The sequence below is a fragment of the Platalea leucorodia genome (assembly GCF_965183815.1).
Source record: "Platalea leucorodia genome assembly, chromosome: 1".
In the NCBI taxonomy this organism is placed as follows: domain Eukaryota; kingdom Metazoa; phylum Chordata; class Aves; order Pelecaniformes; family Threskiornithidae; genus Platalea; species Platalea leucorodia.
In genome coordinates, this window is record NC_138823.1 from 159487084 (window position 1) to 159508773 (window position 21690).

The 21690-nt window shown below is 39.8% G+C and overlaps 1 protein-coding gene across 4 annotated transcripts in view; it reads right to left on the minus strand.

Annotated features, from left to right (window-relative positions):
• Nucleotides 1-222: 222 nt before the first annotated feature.
• The window catches only part of RBM33 (RNA binding motif protein 33), a 108372-nt gene continuing 86904 nt past the window's right edge, over nt 223-21690 (minus strand). For 3 of the 4 annotated variants that reach the window (XM_082316148.1, XM_082316147.1, XM_082316150.1), the window contains 3 exons: nt 20758-20946; nt 7164-7252; nt 223-7010 (listed from right to left, as the gene is read on the minus strand). In XM_082316148.1, coding sequence (XP_082172274.1) covers nt 6962-7010; nt 7164-7252; nt 20758-20946 — 327 coding nt within the window. In that variant the 3' untranslated portion in view covers nt 223-6961. The remainder of the gene's footprint in view (nt 7011-7163; nt 7253-20757; nt 20947-21690) is intronic. The other variant, XM_082316149.1, reaches the window with a different exon arrangement.

Below are 21690 nucleotides of genomic sequence, written 5' to 3' on the forward strand. Positions count from 1 at the left end.
TTTTCCATCTGGGGCACCTTCGCACAGCTCTGAAAGAACCCCACGCTACGATGCCGATGTAGAAGTAGGGGCCTAGAGATGCTGCCATAATAAAAATGGTAAAATAATATGGTATGTGAAGCTTTTTCTGACAAGTTTGATGTTCAAGTTGTACATCAAGCGACAACACAGGAAACATGATGAAGATCAAGTTTTATTGACATATTTTAGGTACAAAAAATATATTTACATGTTGACATTTTAAACATGGAATTACATGTAAAAAGAACTTGTACATGAGATCATCTTTGTGTTTCCATTTTTACATTCACCTAAATAGGTACGACAAAAAGATCTCTTATGCAAGCCGAGGATTTGGTATAGTTCAGTATTACATTCAAGAAATTAGTAGTAAACACCTTGTGCAGATGATGCTGTAGAAAACATGAGGCAGACGAACTCCCAGTGGAGTCAGTATGATACAGTCGGCTGTTGAATTTATATCCTGAACTGCTAATAAACAAACTCTGTAATCCAGATTAAAGCAATAACATTTGAAGTGGTTCTCAAAACACCCAAATATATACAGTGTTTAAGACTTTACAGGTTAGGAAGGATCACATTCAGTAATAGTAATAGGAGGTAGAATCGTGTCGACAGTGTTCGTATTTCTACGTGGCAATAAAAAAAAGTGCTATTACTATCACTGAATTCAAGAACAGAACTCCTGAAAAAGTGAAAAGGATAAAAGAGTTGTTAATCCCGTTTCGCCTTGCTTGCCAAAAATGCTAGAGCATGTAAACAAAATGTTTTAAGTCTCCAACACGGCTAAAACTGCAAAGCAAAACTGTTAAGTGATGCTTCTCCAGTGCTTTGGGATGGGCAGCATCTCCCAAGGTGTGATACCTGTAAAAGCAACCTCAACTTTATGTACCGAAGTCTGCAAAGAAAAATACAGTACGATGTGCTTTCAGGGTGGGAGATCTAGGCTTCAGGTATCCTCAAAAGAGCTGTAAGAACAGAAAACAGAGGAAAAGATTGAATCCAATGCACTCAGATAGGAAAAAGTCTGGAGAGATGAGCAAAGAGTGAGAAGAGCAGGAACATAACAAGGATACAAATATCCTTGTGGGAGTGGAAAAATGGGGGCAAATGAGATGGAAATGAGGTAAAGCACAGGGCAGAGGCAAAGGGTACCACAAGAAAAAAGAAAGTTGATTTATTCTAAGGGCACTTTGTATCAATAAAAATTGTATGCAATGGTACATAAGATCAGCTGTGAATAAATGAGTGTTGGCACCTTGTCTTTGCTGTAGCTGTAAGTGAAAATGTGTATTAATTAGAAGTTAAACCGCTGAAAGACGTTTCACTGTCTGAAAAAGAAATCCTGCCAAAAAAAAATGGTTTTGTTATTATATAAATAGAAATAAAACTGTAAGGTTCCAAAGTCAGCCTGACAGACACTAGGAAAAATACAATGCATATTAAAAACCATCAGATGCACACAAAGAAAATCCTGAACTACTGAACGAACATACCATTAATACAGCAGTGTTTTAAATTGTGATCTTCCAAGTGACTACACACAACAGTGCAATACAGCTACATTTAACTGTACACAGGTTCTTTTACAAAAACGTTCTTAATCTGTAATACCGTTTAAAACTAGTTAGATGGCAAAAATCGCTTAACCCGAGCGCTGTTACATTAAATAAAAGCAGTGTAACCTGTTGAAAAACAGTGTCTATATAAAGCCCATTTCCAGTTAGTTAGAAAAATCAGTGCATCCAACCAAGAAATGAGAAAGCAACACAGGCACCTAAAAGACCCAGTGAGATTAGCTTTCCCCTTGAGGTTTTCTTTAGTGCAATAAGGACCATACTCTCCACCAAAATAAGCACAGAAGTAGAAAACGGAGGGTTTTTTTGTTTTTTTTTTTTTTTTTTAAATAAAAAAGCCCCAACCCTGCAAAAAGCAGCATTATAAAGAACAAAATGATCCTTCCCAACCATATTATACCAGAAGATGGTATACGTAAGGATCCAATATGAATCAGTGTTTTTGTACACAAGACCCTGTGCTCATGTGGATAATAAGTCATCTCCATGATTAAAAATCAGGTTACAAAAAAACCTTACATAAAATCCTTAGGATTTGATACTAATTGAAGATAAAATACTTTCAAGTATTGTGCTTATGAACTAATTAGAGGTTAAGGCATGATTTAAGGTAACATTGAAACAAAAGCCCTATGTTACCCTAAATGACCTTTATAATATAGCTAACTTTCTGCAATCTGTTCAGTATTTGTTTCCTTCACATTTAATTTCTCATCCAACATGCTGCTAAAAAATAAAAGCACAAAAAAAATAATTAAAAAAAAAAAAAGGTTCGTGTCACTCTGAACAAAAATGCCTTTTTGACAGTGAGCAGATGAAGCCAGATTTCTGCCTTCGAGATCATGACTCACGTAACAAACAGTACCACGCGAAGGACAAGAACAACGTAATATTACGCCAGGGAACAAATCCAGGATATCTCCCGAGTTAAGACAAAAAACAGGCAAAAAAAAAAAAGCCCCAAGAAATGAAACCCCACACCCTCCTGCCCACCCTCTCACCCTGGCTATACGGGCAACGCACCCACACACACATACAGACACGCAGTTACTGTGTGTAACGATGGGAAGCGCCTACGGCAGCTTCTGAGAAAACTGCACAACTTCAAGCTAAACAGATAAAAGATACTCTGTTTAAAAAAATATAAAAAATTCAGCACCAAGTAAAAGGTTTTTTCTTATTCCAAGTAGCTAGATAATGTTAAGAAAAAATGATGAAGACCCTCAAGGTTATTCTGAAATAACCTACGGTTTTATAAAAAGAGCTCTCATCTAGAGCCTTGCAGTGGAAAACTAACACCAAGGAACTAAAATGCTCAGCCTGCTTGGCACTGTGATGGCTAGAAGGACTTTTTTACAGAAATTTGGAAATCTGAAGTGAATCTTCAGATTTAAACTGGGGAGTAAACTAGGTATCTGAAGATACTTTACAGAGGGGGTGCCGGTATTTACTCCTCTTTCCCGAAGTCATATTGGAGATGTATGTGGGCCAAGAACAACATCCCTGTCTAAGCTTATTCTCTACCACTATTTAAACACACGCATGGCAGCTCCTCCAGCTATGAAGATGCTACGGACCTGTCCTCCTGCCTAGCACCAATTACACCGAGCTTTTTGAACACTGCACATCGTTCCATCATACAGTATACGTGCCACATCAGTTGCTAACATTGTGATGAACCAATGTGTTACATGACCAACTTGAATTGTGTGTAAAACCAAAATATCCCAAACTTTTGAGAACAATATTACACGACAGACCTAATTTGTACTTGTACAGCACAATGGAACAAACCTAGAAACCCCATGCCTTGGTCTGACAGCGCACTGTATTTCCCCTCAAAAGTTAAAGGACAGAGATTTATTTTTTTTTTAATTAAAAAAAAAGTAGAACATTCTACTAAAATACCACAGATCATACGGCCAATCCAATCTTTTAGTCAAGGCAAAATATGATTAGTTATAAAGCGAATTCTTCAGTGCTACAAGACGAAAACAAAATAATTTGAAAAAAAAAAGTTGGCTCCATATAATCACCTACTGGAGTTGCCTATTAAAATCATTATAAAATTATGCTAATAAAAACTGTGAACAAATAATACACAGATCAGGATATATGTATTGACTTACTAGCATCTTTATAAAAATTTGAAGATATACACAAAAACACATCAACATTTATGGAACTGTATCCATTAAACTTAGATAAGACAACACAAAAAAACTAACAAATAGCTAAGATGTGGTTGACTGTAAGCATTTTGAGTAACATTTTAATTTTAAAAGGTCAATATTTACATACTACATTAAATGCCTTTTTTTTTTTTTTTGCATCGTATTTTGAATGCATGATAAAGAAAGAACAAGATAATGGTTGCAACAGATCTTCCAAGAAAGTTAACTTAAGATGCTCAGATTTAACTACGTGCTGAAAGAGAACATGGCAAGAACACGTCCATCTAGCTTTACCTCTACTTCCTTTAGGTTTTTTGGGAGGAGACAACAAATGGATCTAAAAGAGCTGTATCGTCCAAACCGATCATTGCCAAGAGATCCACTTTGGAGTTAGGATTTGAGAACTAACAAAACACAAACATTTTAACAAATGACTCACCTAATTGCTACTTTTGCTACTGAGTTTTTTAAGATATCAGAGAGATATGGTGACAACACAGGGTGTAAGTACGTATGTATGTGTATAATAAAACGCATATAGACATACATACATATAGTAAGTTTACATATAGTAAGATACCCAGGTACTGCAATAAGCAGCTAAAATCACCACCAGCAATCTGCCCGTACTCTGTCTATGCACAAGCAATAATCTACTGCAACCGCTTTTAAAGAGGATGCATCTAGTCATTAAACAGGCATTGCTTACATTGCCTCCTACATTTAAACAGATTTGAGGCGATTTCATGTCTTTATTCTAAAGCCACGCATTTGTCTCAAAAAAAATTTAAAAAAAAAAAAACCAACTGAATAAAAATTGTTAAAATGTAAGTTGGCTGAACCTCAGCCTCTTTGGGATGGATTCAAAACCCAAAGCAGGAGTGTTTCTACAAACTTCTTTGACTTTTGAATCAAACCCATATTCTTAGGCTCCAAGAAACCCTCTAACCCCAATAACGTTTGCTTCTGACAGGACAGCTGATCAACTGCAGATGTTCCTACTGCTGAACTCAGCTGCTGGCCTGTCTGGCATTTGCATCTAACCCAGATTTCCAGACACGCACTATTATCGCTCCACTCCGAGATGTCTTCTCGCCCTTCTCATTACAGAGAAGCTGCTCCCTACCAGTGGGATGAATAACTGTTTAATGACTTGTTTGAAAGATAAGCATTTATTTCTTAAAAATAAAAATTACATAACCTGAGGAGGCAGCGTAGGGGTGCTAGTGCTCACAGTGCGAGGAGTTAAACAGCACGTGGCAGAGCCCGTCACCGCGACCAGCTCGCATGAGTCTTCAGGGTCGGCTCCCACTGGGCACTTCCTACCTGCGGCTCATTCTGTCCTGGGCTTGGGTCTCCCCTGAAGTACTAACAGCACTTTATGTATAGTAATTGTGCTGGATGTTCTTAACTATTATGCGTAAATGGGGAACTATACAGACGGGTGTAAAACTCACTTCCACGCAAAAATTCTCATGATGTTACTGCATCTCATCACTAAGTTGTAAATGGGCTTAGAGTATTCTTTAATTTTTTTTCCAAATGCAATATTTCAGAAGTACCACATTATTCTGTATTATTTCAATGAACAAAGAGCTGTTTTATCTAGAAGACTTTTGACAGTACTTATTATTCAATCATTATTTTTAGTAACTTCTACTTAATTGAAAATCTGGACCAAAACTGTAATAAAGCCAATTATGTCTTTGTGACTTGGTTACCATTAAATCTTTAAAAAAAAAACCCCAAAACCCCTCTATGCTACTATAAACTTGCTTAGTTCATCCTTCCACGCTTGGCATGCCTATTTTGGACCCCATTCGCAGCTGTTGCATTACATACCAATAGTGTTCTTCTGCGGTCACTCAGGTAACAAACCTTAAGGTTTCTGTAAGTCCCCCCATTCAAATCGTAGGTGGAGTGCTTAAGAGTACTCCTAAAATAAAGGATGAAGCAACAGCTCACAGTCTAAAAACTAAGGAAATGTTCATAAAAACTGGAATCCAATATAAAGATGACATTTTAATAAGTTTATTCAGAAGTAACTGAAAAAAACTGTTCCTTTGGCAACACCATCTAGATGGTTCTAACCAAAAGGAAATATGGATCTTACTTTGAATAATATATAAACTCCTTAATATTTGCACGTAAATTTTGGGAACTGCCACATTCACCAGCAGATTGACAATGTCCTTAGAGTCCTGTATTTATCGGGAACACATCAAACCAAGTCCTTTCAGTTACGGGTTTCTTATGGTTCAGCATTAGTCACAAAATAAATCTCAGAGAAAAAAAAACCTAATCAAAATAAAGCATAAGGCAATCATGAAACGCTAGCCCAAAAGAACTATTAGGAATGCGCCACTCTTCCTGCGTAACATTTTTGAAGTGAACCATCAAATATTTCTTTTTCCTTGTATCTGGCAAAGTCCTTTAAAACAACCTAGTTACAACTTGGAGTTCACTACCCCACGATGCTACTGAAGGGCAAAGATCCTTGTTTTTAAAAACCAAGGGAAAATACAGCAATGTTATTCCTACACAGGGTTTTATGGAATAAGTGGAACTGGAAGGAGAAGATGGAAGTCTGTGTTGGAATAGAAAAATGCAAAGACAGACTTAACTTATTTACAAAGATCGAAACTACAATTTTCCAGTGTCACCTCCAAAGCTTCTCAGCATACTGCTATTCAGTGAAGTAGACCACGTTTAAATCTATGCAGGAATACCTTCTGTGCTCTCACATATACAACGTAACTAATGTGTTTTGTTCAGAAAAGTGAGTTTTCATTCAAATACCTCGCACTGAAGATAAGAGCAACCATTATCAAATATTCTTTGCTATGAAGGAAGTTTTTAAATCTTTCGATGTAAACGTTCTCTCTCAAGTCACTGTGGTCACACAGTAGGATCTTGAAGAACGGTGTCTACATGCATTGAAAGCATTTTGAAAAAAAAATCTGTAGTTCCACGTGGTTACAACAGAACGTGAACAAACCGAACAGAAATTCCACCTTTGCGGATCCTCTCAAGTTCAGCTCTTCTGCAGGACATCTTGCTGCTTTCTGTAGTTCAACATAGCAATTAAAGACTAAGCTGAAAGGTTTCACAACCCGATGGTTTTGCCACTGCGTCTTGTGTAGCTCCACAGTACGTTTCGGTTAGTGTCAGGTTTTCTCTCGGCAGACATCACTCAACTATCAGTGCCACGTTTATGTGGGACAGATCTATCATGTGCCTGTTAAAAGTTAAAAGAAATTTAAACCTGGTACTCAAACTGATTCTAGGGGTGGAGAACAGACAAGGAGGTTCTATGAACGTCCCTAATAAACAGATGCTTGATTGGCTTAAGAGAAACATTGAGCAGAGGAGACTGCGCTTAATTATTTACCTGTGGAATTTCTGTTGAAATGCTAAAGCATGTGCTGGCTCCTTAAATTTTGCTATGGCTTTCCGTTGTTGAGGAAGCATCTGTAAACTCTGCAGAGACAAAAAGCCAACACATATTTTTAGTATTCACTTAAAATTCCCTTTAAACTAATTTTGCATCAAACCCGTTGAAATTTTGGCATGTTTCTTTTCTCAGAAACACTTATTGGTGTCCAGGGAATGGAAAGAGACTTCTGAGACTGCAGTCAGGGACTCAGCTGAAGGCGTTTGAGCTGGTGCATTCAGTAACTGTACCAACTGGAAAACCCAGACCATCACTGGTTAAGCAAAGGCAACAGCTCTTCAATTCCATCAATAACAGATGAACCAAACCCTGCAGCCAAACTCCCACCAACCGAATGAGAAACATTCGACTGGGCAGAGCTCAACTTCACACTCGAGAGCCTCGGAGTCATTCACCTGATGTACATTAAAGGATTGGGGCTTTCCACGGGTTAAACAGGATAGAAACAGGAAAAAAGTGTTAGGTTTTGACCTCTACACTGTATATCCTCTCACTATTTTAAGAAAAACAAGTGTCTAGCTTTTGACAGACACTAACAACCACATGACCCCAATGAGATGGCTTAGGTCACCACTTCCAAGTCTTCCCAGTAATGGGAAACCAAGAAATACACATCTACCCACAGAAGTCCATGGGATATGTGCTTCCCATACCATGAGAGCAGCATTTCACAGTGCTGTAACTGTCAAAGAAACCCCATGTAGTATTGAGGTCTCCAAAACTATAGCATGCCTCAGCCAGGGCTTTGGAGAACTCATGTCTCCAAACAGTACTCAAGATGAGGCCACCGCTCTGCTCTGCACTGGTGCTGCCTCACCTTGAGCACTGTGTGCAGTTTTGGGTGCCACAGTACAAAAAGGATACGAAGCTACTAGAGAGTGTCCAGAGGAGAGCCACAGAGATGGTGAAGGGTTTAGAGGGGAAGCCGTATGAGGAGCAGCTGAAGTCCCTTGGTCTGTTCAGCCTGGAGAAGAGGAGGCTGAGGGGAGACCTCATCACAATCTACAGCTTCCTCACAAGGGAAGGAGGAGAGGCAGGCGCTGATCTCTTCTCCCTGGTGACCAGTGATAGGACCCGAGGGAGCGGCAGGAAGATATCCCAGGGGAGGGTTAGGTTGGACATTAGGAAAAGGTTCTTCACCCAGAGGGTGGTGGAGCGCTGGAACAGGCTCCCCAGGGGGGCAGTCACGGCGCCAAGCCTGACAACATTCAAGAAGCATTTGGACAACGCCCTCAGACATAGGGTGCGATTTTTGGGGTTGTCCTATGCAGGGACAGGGGTTGGACTCGATGATCCTTGTGGGTCCCTTCCAACTCAGGACATTCTATGATTCTGTGATTCTATGTCCTTGCTCCTTGTTGCAGCAGGAAAAGTCCTGGCAACGCCAAGGTGATCCTGGAAAGCGGTCCTGTGATTCCAGTATGTCACAGCTGGTTTTGGATGTTTAATGGCCTACGCTGCAGCACATTCAAGACAGAATTGTTCTGATTCAGCATTCAGCTTCCAATTATTCTTATGGCTTTGGATGCAAAATTAAAGAATTCCTAACATCTCTCTTTTCTGTGCCTGAGTTTCTATAGAAAGCCAATCCAATTTTGTACTGAGCTTTATATATATATATATATGTACTTATATATGTATGCACACACATACATATACAGGAACCTTAAAACTTTTCTAGATTCATTATAAGCTCCTGGTGGTTACATATAAATGTATGTACACTCCTGCATCTCTCCTGGAACTCAGCAGCATCCCCCTGCATTTGGATGATTCCAGCACTCTGATGGTCAGTCTCCAGGATTTTAGATTTCACCTGCAAAAACTCTGTATCATCGTCTAGACTACTAAAAAAAGGTACCACATATCTTTACATAAACAACTATTCCTTGGGAAACTACGTACAACCTCCACTCGTTGACACATTTAAAGGGTGACATACTTTGAGATCTCTCAGCAAAAGAATTTTTAATTCAACTAATGTGTTCCCTGTTCATTCCATCTAATGCTGCATTTTAAGCAAGACGTCAAATGCCTAGATGAAATTTGCTATTAAAATTGCCTACTTATATCTTTTTTGAACAGGCAAGACTCTCATTGATAAGATGCTTATTTAACAAGAACCATGGCACCTGATAGTCATATTTCTTCATTTCTAAGCCTGACAATTCAGCTCTAGGCTTTTTCTGTAACTTATCTGTGATTTTGAAGTCATTAATTTTGGCAGTAGCTACCTTGCACCTTATTGTAATTGACAGGAAACTTCCCTCTTGCCAGGAAAATCACAGAAGTTTAATACTTCCATCACTCCTCTGATTTCAAAGTGAAAGCTGAGAAAAAGTTAAAGGCTTCAGCAAACCTGATGAGCTTCAGTGGGTTCCTTGCACTGTATAGTTTTTGGAAAGCTGCTACGAGGGAAAGGTTTAGCTAAGTCACTGCAACTTCTTAGTTTCTGAGCTGGTAGGAACGGGCTTTATCTTTAAAAACCAAAACACTTGGCAGATGATTTTTTGCGTTTTTTTTTTAAATCAGAAAGCTCTTGACAAGGTTAAGCACATTTTACCAACGACAATACAGTCATGCTGCACAAAGCACCAATGAAAGACCTTGAACAAAGCTCAGCTCTCCTAGAGGTTATTCGCTGGAGTGGGTGAAGGAGGTGCTGAAGTTTGTGTTCTTTTCCTTGACTGACATCTCTTTATTATGATTTATAGAACTGTATCTAATACACATTCTTTTGACACCACTTTTCTGGCTAGAAAAGGACTAAAGACTAAGTAAGTCCTAGTACTAAGGACTAAGTTTTGAAGACTAAGAATTTATCGCAACCATTAAATAATGAGATTTAGAAACAAGAGACTTATAATACTTAAAAAAATTTCTGAACTGCAGTTAAAAAAAAAAAAGAAATCGAGAGAAGTAAATCTGGCTCTTGTTCCTTTGAAAGAATTTGAAACTTTTAATATGAGAAAAACCTGTTTAAATCACTGAAAGGATGAATATTTCAGAGAACAGTGGGACAAGAGGAGCTGGAAAAGAACCTGGAGATGCATCCCTTCGGCCGTACTCTGCCCGTCCTGCTGTCACCTGCTTCTCTCCCCTCTCCTGAACCATCTCTAGCCCTCCTGCAGACAACTCATCCTCACAACCACCTCAGGTCTCGCTCAACTACCACAGGAGATTCTCACAATGCTTTACGCTCCAGACCCCTGTTATGATCAACTGGAGAAGCTGCATTTAGTGACTTTTTCCACAATAATTGAGCTATTATTGTATTAAAATTCTTGAGATGCACAAAAGTAAAATGTGATGTTGCAGTTTATGCACTAATAATGATAAATTATTAAGAAGCTGCTTGATAATTAGCATAAAAAAATTGACTAAAGGAAGACATTCTGGTATAGTGCAGACATTAGCAAAATTAGGCAAAGTTATCTAAATCTTATTATAGACAACTTATTTATACTTTCATATGAATTAATAAAGTTTACTGACTGACTAGTTTGGATAGTATGTCACAGCCTGTTCTTACGTTGTATTACTGCCTTATTTTCCAAAGCAAAAAAAATAAAGCAATCAAAACACTAAAATACATTTGAATTTTAATACTCAGTTGCTTTGGCAACAAGACATCAATTCTTGGATAAGTCTATTTAAAAGCACGTTTATCAGATTTTATTTCACTTGTCAATACAGACACAACTGTGGAAACAAAAAGCCAACCCATCTGATCCTTTGCTGAACTGCCTAAACACCACCCATTACACAGCCCAGGGGTAAGGCAGCAGCTTCTAGCATCAGGGTCTTCTCAATTACTGCAGTTACACGTGCCTGTGCTTTAACAAGAGAGAGAATTAAGGACTTCAAAATGAAAGGCTAAACTAACGCTACACAAATGATACTTCTCCAGTTGGAAACTGTCCAAAAAATTTTAATGCAAACTGTTTTAATAAAAAGCCTCAGCCTCCACTGCACTCAAACTATGGTAGTGAAAATGATGCAGAATGACTTCATGTTTGTTTAGGTATACTAGGTATATACACCTTATTTAGGTATAGAAAAAAGTTCTGGTTTTGTTTTGCCAAGAAAAAAGACAATTACTAAACTAAGTTACTTTGATGATATGACCACCATGGCCTAAAATACCACCATAAATATCTTTGCTGACAAAGATTTTTAATATCTCAACATAAATCGTGATCTACATTGTGTTTTCAAACAAATCCTAATCTATCATGACTTGGAAGTACGAACATTATTCATCCTGCTAACAAAGATCTCTGGAAAATTTATGTTCTGATTTTGGGACAATATCTACGCATTACTATTTAAACCCCGAGTTTTATGCTTAACAATATTGACTGTCAGGCACAGAAAAAGTAGGTAGAATTTTGCCAGAGTGGGTAGGTCCTGAGCTGCTGCTATCCCACCCTGAGCAGATGGGTTATCAGCCGGGCATACAAACCAGTGTTCCACTTCAGTGGAAACCTGAAGTAAAGTAACTGCATTCTCTTGCTACTGGATTATTTCCGTCTCCTTGAATTTGGGATGATATGCAGTTCAGAGCTGATCCTGCATTTAGATGATGTAAACAGTGATAGTCTGAAGAAAACACATTTTTTTGTGTAACCTGTGGAATTTTATTAGCTCAAAATTTTGTTCAAGGCATTATCTTAAAGACTTACTTCACCAGCTTCTGCTTTTGTTGATTCCAAATACACGTGCTAGGAAAATACATACAAAATTAATTAATTTTGCATATCTTAATCATGCTACCTTGCTAGTTTAACACACTTAAATTTTTTTCACCTTTTTTGAATAAATTTGGCAGCCATTTTTTTCACTGATAACATTCAGTATTTCTAGCATCTATAACATTCTCAGATAGCTTGAGTGCTCACACATTCACTACAAGGTGATCTTGAAATAACCTCCTAGAGAGATGTTATTTTTAATCATGCTTTTTCACCAATCAGACTATCCACTGTGTTAGCCAGATTACTTGTAGAGAGTGCTCTAATAAGTTTCCAAAATGATTGGTACCACTGCCTAATGTATTTCATTAATGTAAAAACCCACACATATGCACACATACATCTTTCATTTTTAAAGTAAAACTTGAAGTATTGCATTAGCTATCGTAGAGCTTGCACAAAAATAGATGCTCACCTATAATGTTTTCAGTATTATTTTTGTTTTCCCACAATATATCTAACTTGTATTTCCAATGCAATACTGTAATCAGTACATCAGGATAGATTTAATCTTTTGTGATTTCTTTTCATACTGCCTAACTACTTCTGGAGAAGATGTTATAACAGGTTAAGAAAAAGTTTCACTGAACAAAAGCTCTTCTTGCATGATTCTCTATATAACTAAATCCACTAATCTAGTATTCGTACATTTTTATCTATTGACTTTGCTTACTTTTGAAGTTACTGGCATTTATTTGAAATTATTACATGTTCAGAGACGAGGGGTTTTTTTAAGTTAATATCTAATATCATGAACAGAAACGACATGATTTTAAAGGAAGCAGTTAAGTCTTATTTTTGGACTACCGACCTCAATGGCTGCTAAAACTTCCACGTGAAGCATGAAATTATGGATTTCCCTCCTACAAATCACCATATGAGAAGCCTCGAAGCAAGAGCTAACTATAACAGCAAGAGGCTGGGGAGATCACTGCCGAAGTAAGGTGAGAAAAAAATACAGACTGGGGCGGGGGGGCAGGGGGAATCCTCAGTGTGTGACAATTAGTAGGAAGCACAACAAATTTTAATCCTGAAGAAAATATTTCTGCTTGACAATGTTTAATATGGGCAAGATTTACAAAAGCTAGTTTGCTCAGAAAAGCTTTTGTCCCTCATTTGAGCCAACAAAGCCAAATGGACCTACAGCAAGTCTCTGCAAAAATATCAGTCCTTCGTGAGAAGTGCTAGTCCTCCTGCAGCACCGCATTTCCAGAAATACCACAAGGATTGCTACGGGGGACTGTGTCAGTGACCTGTTCTGGGTTCAAGCCCTTAACAGCTAGTGCTATGGCTAACACCCGAGTGCCACAACACAAATGCCTTGCATACTACTGATGGATAGTTTTTTTTTTTTTTCCTTACAAAACCCAGATGACTTCCAGTTTGTACTCTAAGGATTGTGTTATGTCCTACTACACACATAACTATGTTACTTAGAAACAGACACATTCAAATCTCTATCAAATACTTCTTTCAATAATGTTCAGATACGGTGAGCACCACAGATTAATGGCATTTTGTGGTGGGTTGACCCTGGCTGGACGCCAGGTGCCCACCAAAGCCGCTCTATCACTGCCCTCCTCAGCTGGACAGGGGAGAGAAAATACAACGAAAGGCTCATGGGTCAAGATATGGACAGGGAGAGATCACTCAAAGACTCATGGGCAAAACAGGCTCGACTCGGGGAAATTAACTTGATTTATTATCCATCAAATCAGAGTACGATAACAAGAAATAAACCTAAATATTAAAAGACACCTTCCCCCCACCCCTCCCTTCTTCCCAGGCTCAACTTCACTCCCAATTTCTCTACCTCCTCTCCCCCAGCAGAGCAGGGGGATGGGGAATGGGGGTTGCGGTCAGTTCATCACACGCTGTCTCTGCCGCTCCTTCCTCCTCAGGGGGGGACTCCTCACACTCTGCCCCTGCTCCAGCGTGGGGTCCCTTCCATGGGGACACAGGTCCTGCCAGGAGCCTGCTCCAGTGTGGGCCTCCCATGGGGGCACAGCCTCCTTTGGGCATCCCCCTGCTCTGGCATGGGGTCCTCCACGGGCTGCAGGTGGAGATCTGCTCCAGTGTGGACCTCCATGGGCTGCAGGGGGACAGCCTGCCTCACCATGGTCTTCACCAGGGGCTGCAGGGGAATCTCTGCTCCGGCGCCCGGAGCACCTCCTCCCCCTCTTTCTTCACTGACCTTGGTGTCTGCACAGTTGTTCCTCTCTCATATTCTCACTCCTCTCTCCTCCAGCTGCACAGGTTTTTTTTTTCCCCCTTCTTAAGTATGTTATCCCAGAGGCACTACCACTGTTGGTGATGGGCTCAGCCTTGGCCAGCGGTGGGTTCATCTTGGAGCCAGCTGGTATTGGCTCTGTAGGACATCGGGGAAGCTTCTGGCAGCTTTTCACAGAGCCACTCCCATAGCCCCCCCACTACCAAAACCTTGCCAGGCAAACCCAACACACATTTCTGAAAAAGTAATTCAGTGTGTTGGTTTTAGACCTTAGGTAGTATCACAAAGAAGCTAAGAGCATCAGGCAGGTTTTCATACAGTACTAATGACAGCTGTTCTCTCATTTTCAAAGAGCACATAATACTAAAGTAATCCTTAGTCTTATGATCCCCATTATAATGACAAAAATATCAGTCTCTTTCCCAAAGTATCATGCCTCATTAGGAATTTGATCTGAATTTAGTATTATTCCGTAACCTACTGATTTTGAAAGGCCAGTCAGTGAGGCAGGGAATGACCAGCCACGCAGCATGGCCTCTGGAGATGGGCTGGTTCTACCAAGCATCACGTGGCTTCCCGTTTAATGGTGGGACACTCATTTTTTCCTCCACAGGAGATTTCCCTGTTGCCACACTGTGCTCCACTAGAATCTCCTTCTATCATGAATTCCTAAACCGAAATATCACAATCTTCCCAAATGTCATAGCTCTGAGAAAACAACTTCATTCACATTTTCTCTTTAAGCTGACCTAGTCAGACGTTCACCGGAGGATGAAAACCCCCTTCCCAGATCCGCTCAGGTGTAAAGGATTGACAATACACACAATAACCTCCAGGGGATTTCAAATGACTGGATACTTTACAGATTCAGGCATACAGATCTACCATACAGCACTTCCCGAGGCCAGCCTGAGATCAGAGGTATTCTGGGCATGTTCCCATTCGACTCTGGAGAAGAGAGATTACATTCTGACATATTCCTAGCATTAAAAATAAAAAACTGGTTTAGGCTGAAGAGGAGTATTTTATATGGAAAGGATTTAGGCAGCATAGAGCTCATACTCATCTTGATTATCTCCTTTTTCTGCTTCCTTAGGCACTGCCATGGGAAGATGCAGATCTTGTGTCGAATGGAAAATGCAACAAAACCAGCATGTCACGATCACTCGTGCTTTTGATTGAGAGTTTGCTTACAAACTGTTTTAAACACATGCTATTTAATTCAACAACTTAAAAAAAAAATGATCAGCAGCTCCGGCTTTTTCTGCAACTGAACTATTACCAGTGACTAAAGCATGAATATCATAAAAGGACCGTTCCCTCTGCAGACCTACACTGACCTCAAATTTCTCCTTTACACATGCTCTGTAATTAATTCTACACTTTTACATCATCACTTAAAATAATATTGAAATAGCCTGTATGATAATAGCAGCACAATAATCTCTAGTTAAGCTTCACTGAAAAACAAAGAGACTTGAGACAAGCAGCAGGACATCCATGAGTAGAAAGCAAGAGGTCTCTTGCAGAAAGCAAACATCTTTGACAGTAAAACTCTTAGGGGTTACACAGAGAGGAAGAAGTTAAAAGGGAGATAACAGAGCACTGGGAGATGGAAACCAAGCAGGCAAGAGTGAGACTGGAGCAAGCACTCATTTCAATTATAGGAGACACACGGGAAATGAAAGTTTCCTCCTTTACTTAATTTCTTTCACTGAAGTAAATGGATTACCGAATAGACTATCCCTTTAGTTCATCAGTGAGTTTGGGACTAGGAGTCGCAGTCCATACAAACCTGCTAAAAAAGGGTATAAGCAAAAAGAAAGTGTAAACTTTCCTAACCAACATAATCTCCAGTACGTGATCCAACCTGCTCTGCAACAAGTCGAATAGCAGCACAGCAGGCACTTTCTAAAAAGAAAGATCAGATTCTATTTATTCTTCCCTCCCATCAATAAATGCAGACAGATTTTTACTATCGCCACAGTCTCCTGACACCTGAAGCATCTTTCCTGGGAGTGACACTTCCTAGCCATTACCAACACGCATAGAGGCTGGCACAGAATGTATTTATTTCAACCTCAGCTGTTGCAACCAATCTCTTCCACCTTCTGCCCCTCGTTCCTGCTTTTCTGCCACCTCTGACTTCCTCCTATCCACCTTTAAAAGTGCTCAGCTTTCCATCTCCATATGCAAGGCAAGATGAAAAGAAAGGATCTTCTCTTATCACTGAGATGAGCACCTCTAGCTCACACGCTCTACAGCAGGGCTGAACTGGACAGGCTCATCACGGACCTGCTCTTCTCTTTCCCCAAGGACGGAGCAGAACTGCCTGTGTCTTCTTCCACAGTCGATGGAGCTGGCAAAAACTCTTGGCTGAAAATGTTTTTACAGGTAGGAAGATCACACAGGTCACCAGGCCAGCCCTGCGCGCCTTGTTTTCTGTGCACACAGAGAACCACCCTGCTGATCCTGGAGGAGCACTCATGTTCTGGGCATGCCCATCATTTCCACTGGTATGCCTTTAAACTAAAAATATATTAATCGATTTTGAACAGAGTGTCAGTGCAGATAGCTGCCTTTACCCTAACTGAGCACTAGGTAGCACTGTCACTCTGAGAAAGCGAACCGAAGCACATCAACATGCCAATTGTTTTGCCCTTCCGAGACCAGAAAAGAAAGGACTGCGTTATCAGAGTAAAACACATATTTTAAAACTTCTCAAGATACACCTACAAACGCAGCATTCTCATCACCTCTGATATACAACAGTGGATTTTCTCAAGATTTTCTTTCTCTTTTTTTTTTTTTTAACATCAGAATTCATGACCTTAAATCTTCACAAAGCAATACTGAGATTTTGCACTGATGTTCTATGTTTGCAACCATTTGATGTAAGAAAATAAGATTAAAGATGATGATGGAACACCTCCACAGAACAACCACTCAGTAGTCAAGTTATCTGGAGATCTAGCAAACGATCCCCTCTACCTACCACCACCTAAAAAAAAAAAAAAAAAAATAGTAACTAGCTGAACACAAGCCTCTTTCAACAGTATAAACACTAATCCTGGATTGAAGAGCACCAAAAAAATGCGCTGGGTTTTTCATGACCTTTGCAACTTGTTTGTAATCTACTTTAGCAAGTGGTTCTGGATGGATGTGTACTGAACGTCACTGCTCCAAGCACAGTCTCCAGGAGGCTCTGTTTTGGTGGTGTGCTCAGAAACCTTCTGTACTTTCCAACACTTTGGAATGCGTAATTTTATTTATAGTATGTATTTATTTTAGATTCAGCCCTCAGATTCTACTGCAGATACATTATTTGTATCTGAAAGCTTATCCTCTCCAGAAACAGTCTGACAGCAAACCATATGTTGAAAGGAAGTACTTTTCCTGCTAATTTAATCATGTTTGAGCTGTAAAATGCAGCTATGACTAAGGGGCTGTTCCTGGAGCCCCAAAGATTTTCCTCTATTCAGTATCTTGAGAATCTTAATGGTATTTTTTTTCTCCTATGTTAATAACAGAGCAGCTTTAATGAAGCAAGGATGAGAATTAAAGAGTCTTCAGTGATTAGGCAATAGAGGGTATTTCAAAGCTCATATACAGGAAAAGAGAATTTTCTCCATTTCTAGGGTATGGAAGAGAAAAAATAATGCTGAATTTCCAACTTCAACTGCAAAAGCCTCCTTCATCTGCTCTTATGCATGCCCAGCTATTCCCAAACCCTGACTCACAGAACCGTCATCTCAATGCAAACTGATGGCAAAGCTAGGAGCATTGAACATCATAAACTGAGGGAAGTTTTCAGCTTCCCTTCCCAAGGTTTGTGCAAGGTACTTGCACCTCAATAATGATATTGACATGAAAAAGCTAAAAATAGAAGTCCAACCCTTTTGTACCCAGAAAAACAAAGTAATGTCTTCCCCCCCCGTTCACCCCATTGATAAATTATAGACTGTTTCCATAAATACGTTAAAACTTTGTTACGCCAGTGAAGATCCTCTTCCTGAGAAAACACATGCAGGATATGCACACTGCAACAAAACCAGGAGCCAAACTATATATTTGAAAATAGGAGCTGGTGCGGGATCAATTGCTCTACAGATGCACCAGTATGGAAGGTGCAGATTAAGCAGAGTACCTGTACCAGGTGGGACAAGCGCTCGTGATCTATTCGTGTAGTCAAAGAGCAGAGAGGTCATTGGGAAGTCTCTCTTCCCCTTCTCTGGGAGCGATGCCTCAGTGTGGCCATTCCCATGTTCATGTCTTCACTGCACCAGAAACTGACACACAAGGCACAATATTCAGATTTATCAGCTGCGTTTGCATGTCACTTTGAAGCAAGCAGCTTGCTTACCATTAAAGGCATATGTCCTACAGTTTGGGAATCTCTACCCTTAACCAGGGATTTGGGTTTTAGATAATCAGCACGTGTTATTTCAAGACACCACCCCGGCCGGAGAACTCCTTAAGTTCTGATTCAGATTTGAAATTTCTTTTACAATTGCAAAAAATAAGTACGAGTGACACATGCATCCTACCCCCAGCCCCCCAGATAAATAAAATTCAAGAAACCGATGTCTCAGAGTTCAGTTCATTAAGGAAAGTTTTGCTGAATATAGTTAACAGCTAAAGACAGGATATTCTCCACCTTAAAGATGGAGTCAGCTACAACTGACTCACCTTTCCCTCGTCTGTCTGTCTCTTGAACTCCATCTGAACCAGCTAAAAACGTGGGCACATTGCTTAATTTCTACAAAAGCAGCTACAATTTCTCATCTTGCTGTTTTCTTGCAATAGCCATCTCCCTGAATCCCTCCTATTTCAGTTCATCAAGCTGCCACACTTCATCTTAGAAGATGAGAGCTCTGCACTACCCCAGATCTCTGTTCTGGTCATGGCCATGACCTCCTGTCCTCATATTCTTGCTATGAAAGGATCACTTCTCCCCTGTATAACTCACTATCCAAACTTCTGAAACATCATTCAGTCTCAAACAAGCCAGGAAATTTTAGCCTTCTACAAGTCAGACTTGAAATTCAAGTGCAGAACTAGCGCAAAAGCCTTCTGCATCGTTAGCTAAATTCAAGCATCTCTTTCAAGTACTACTTCTTGACCTCTGATAACGTGAAAATAGATGATGATTTACAAACCATAATTTCCAAAGGTACAGCTGATGCTGTTGCAAGAATGCAAGTTCTATAGGGCACAGGGATGCACCAAATCACACTGGAAAACTAGTTATCCATTTTTTCCTATAAGCACACCCTTCTAAATTGGTCTGTGACACTGAATTGAGAGACCAGAGTTTGGAGTCTGCTACGAAACAGCAAGCACTGAATAAATTTTTTAGCACATTCTCAATAACTACTCTCAATTGTGAATACTTCCTAGCAGGGTTTCTATTAATCTCCTTCTAATATTCTCATGCAAGATTTAGCAAGTAAACACTGAATAAATGTGCTTTGGAACTGTATGAATAATTTCCAAGAGCACTACAGAACATGAAGGGACAAAGTATTTTGCGAGAGTATTTTTGCTTTCACAAACAAATTAAACCTCTCTGAATTGACGACCTAAATAATTCAGCATTATTCCATTTACTAAATCAGGAAGAAGCGAGGCAGAGCGTACATCTTTAGGAGAGCAGCGTGTTTTGCAACAGAGAGATGATCCCACTTATAAAGAAGTCTCACAGAATAGCTCCAATTCATGCATTGCATTTGTCTGAAAATGTTGATCCTGCCAAAAGGGGCACCCAAAACTGAAAAAAAGAAAGGAAAAAAAATTCTCCTTGTCTGTATGTTTCATTATTCATTGACTGGTATTTTCAAATCTACTACCAAGTCAGACAGGGCCTCCTAAGCCCTTCAGTGCTTTGAAAAACCTCCTGTTTTCCTAAAGTCAGTTTAACTGATGTATCAGTTCCAGGAGGCAGTTTATGAACAGAAGCTTCACAGTGTGTGTGTGCGTGTGTTATAACCTTGCTCACAGGCCCCTCCTAAAGAGAACCTTCTAAAAAAATAAAGGATAAAGAAAATCCTTCAAAGGAGACAGTGTTTTCATCTGAAAAAGTAGATGGTGCTACATGGTACAAAATCTCCACTGGGTAGTGGTCATTAAGTGCTCTTACCCCCCGACTGCAATGACAGGGATTGGTAAACATTAATGCAAGCCAACCATAAAAACAAGTACAGCAACCAAAAATATATTCACTTTGATGTGATCATTTGGCTTTAACAGCCTCACAGAATGGACGTGCTGGTATTGTCTAAGAAAATAACAGATAGTACAAGAACTCCAAAATGAAGGAGACTCTTTTGCAGCAGGAATGTGATGGTTAGCAAAATCCTACCGTACCTCCCGTGTCGCAATATCATCACATGCTTGTCTTTGCTACCAGGTGTAGCATGTGTGGGTGAGGGTGCCTTCAAACATAAATTACCAATAAACACACATTGTATTTAGTGTCAGGGAATTAATTGAGCTTTCCGGAATGAAAGCCTTTTGGCACAAAAATGATAAACCGAGGTTGACCTACCTGAATGGGTCCCACTGACATCAGCAGGTTTTTCAGTTGGACATCAGTAGTTGATGAAGAAAGCCCTTCAACTGACACAATACAGGGCTGAGGTTTGCACTCCACCACTCGCAGGTTCTGTTTATTTGGCATCAAGCGTCCTCGGCCCATCTGGCCTGCTACTCCTCTGCCTCTCCCGTGCATAATGACCTGCCAACAACAAAAGTAACAGTATTTTGATTTACTTACCTAGTGCTTCTGCTCGCTGCATTTGACAGACGATACAAAAGTTGGCGATTTACTTAAAGACTTGATTAAAGTACGCATTGATTTAAAACAGCTTGTTGCTGTTTGCTGATTTGAAAGGCCACTTATTAACATATTCATCCACTGCTTATACAAACCTCTTCTAGAAGGATAGCAAGTTATATATTGGGTTTTACATATATGCATTGCATTGAGGCTAAAAGCCTCAGCGTTAGCACAGATCAACCAAGCAATGGAGGGTCTCAGACCAAAATATATAACCTAGTTTTCAACACTGCTCACATCAGCAGCGTGTGTTCAGCTCACATATTTTGAGTCTGGCCAAAAAAACCCAATCAGTGATCCCTCTCCCTTTTCTCTTCTCAACCCATGGGTAAATTTAATGTACCCACAAGACCAGCAAATTCATTCAAGCACCTCCACTCTCTACTGCTGCCAACTCTCGGGCTGTTATCAGGATGGAGTACTTGCATATGGTAAATAACTTTAAAACAATTTTTTTCAAAGTTCCTTTCCCCCAAACCCTGTAGGATCTGGCACCACAGTATCCTCTGGAGCAGGAAATGTGTGGATTTAATTCTTGTAAATTAAAGGTTGAACAGTTGGAGAGAGGAAAAATAGCAATGAAACAGAGTAACAAACATTAAACAGAGTTAACACTTAACACTGAGTTAACACTCAACATGG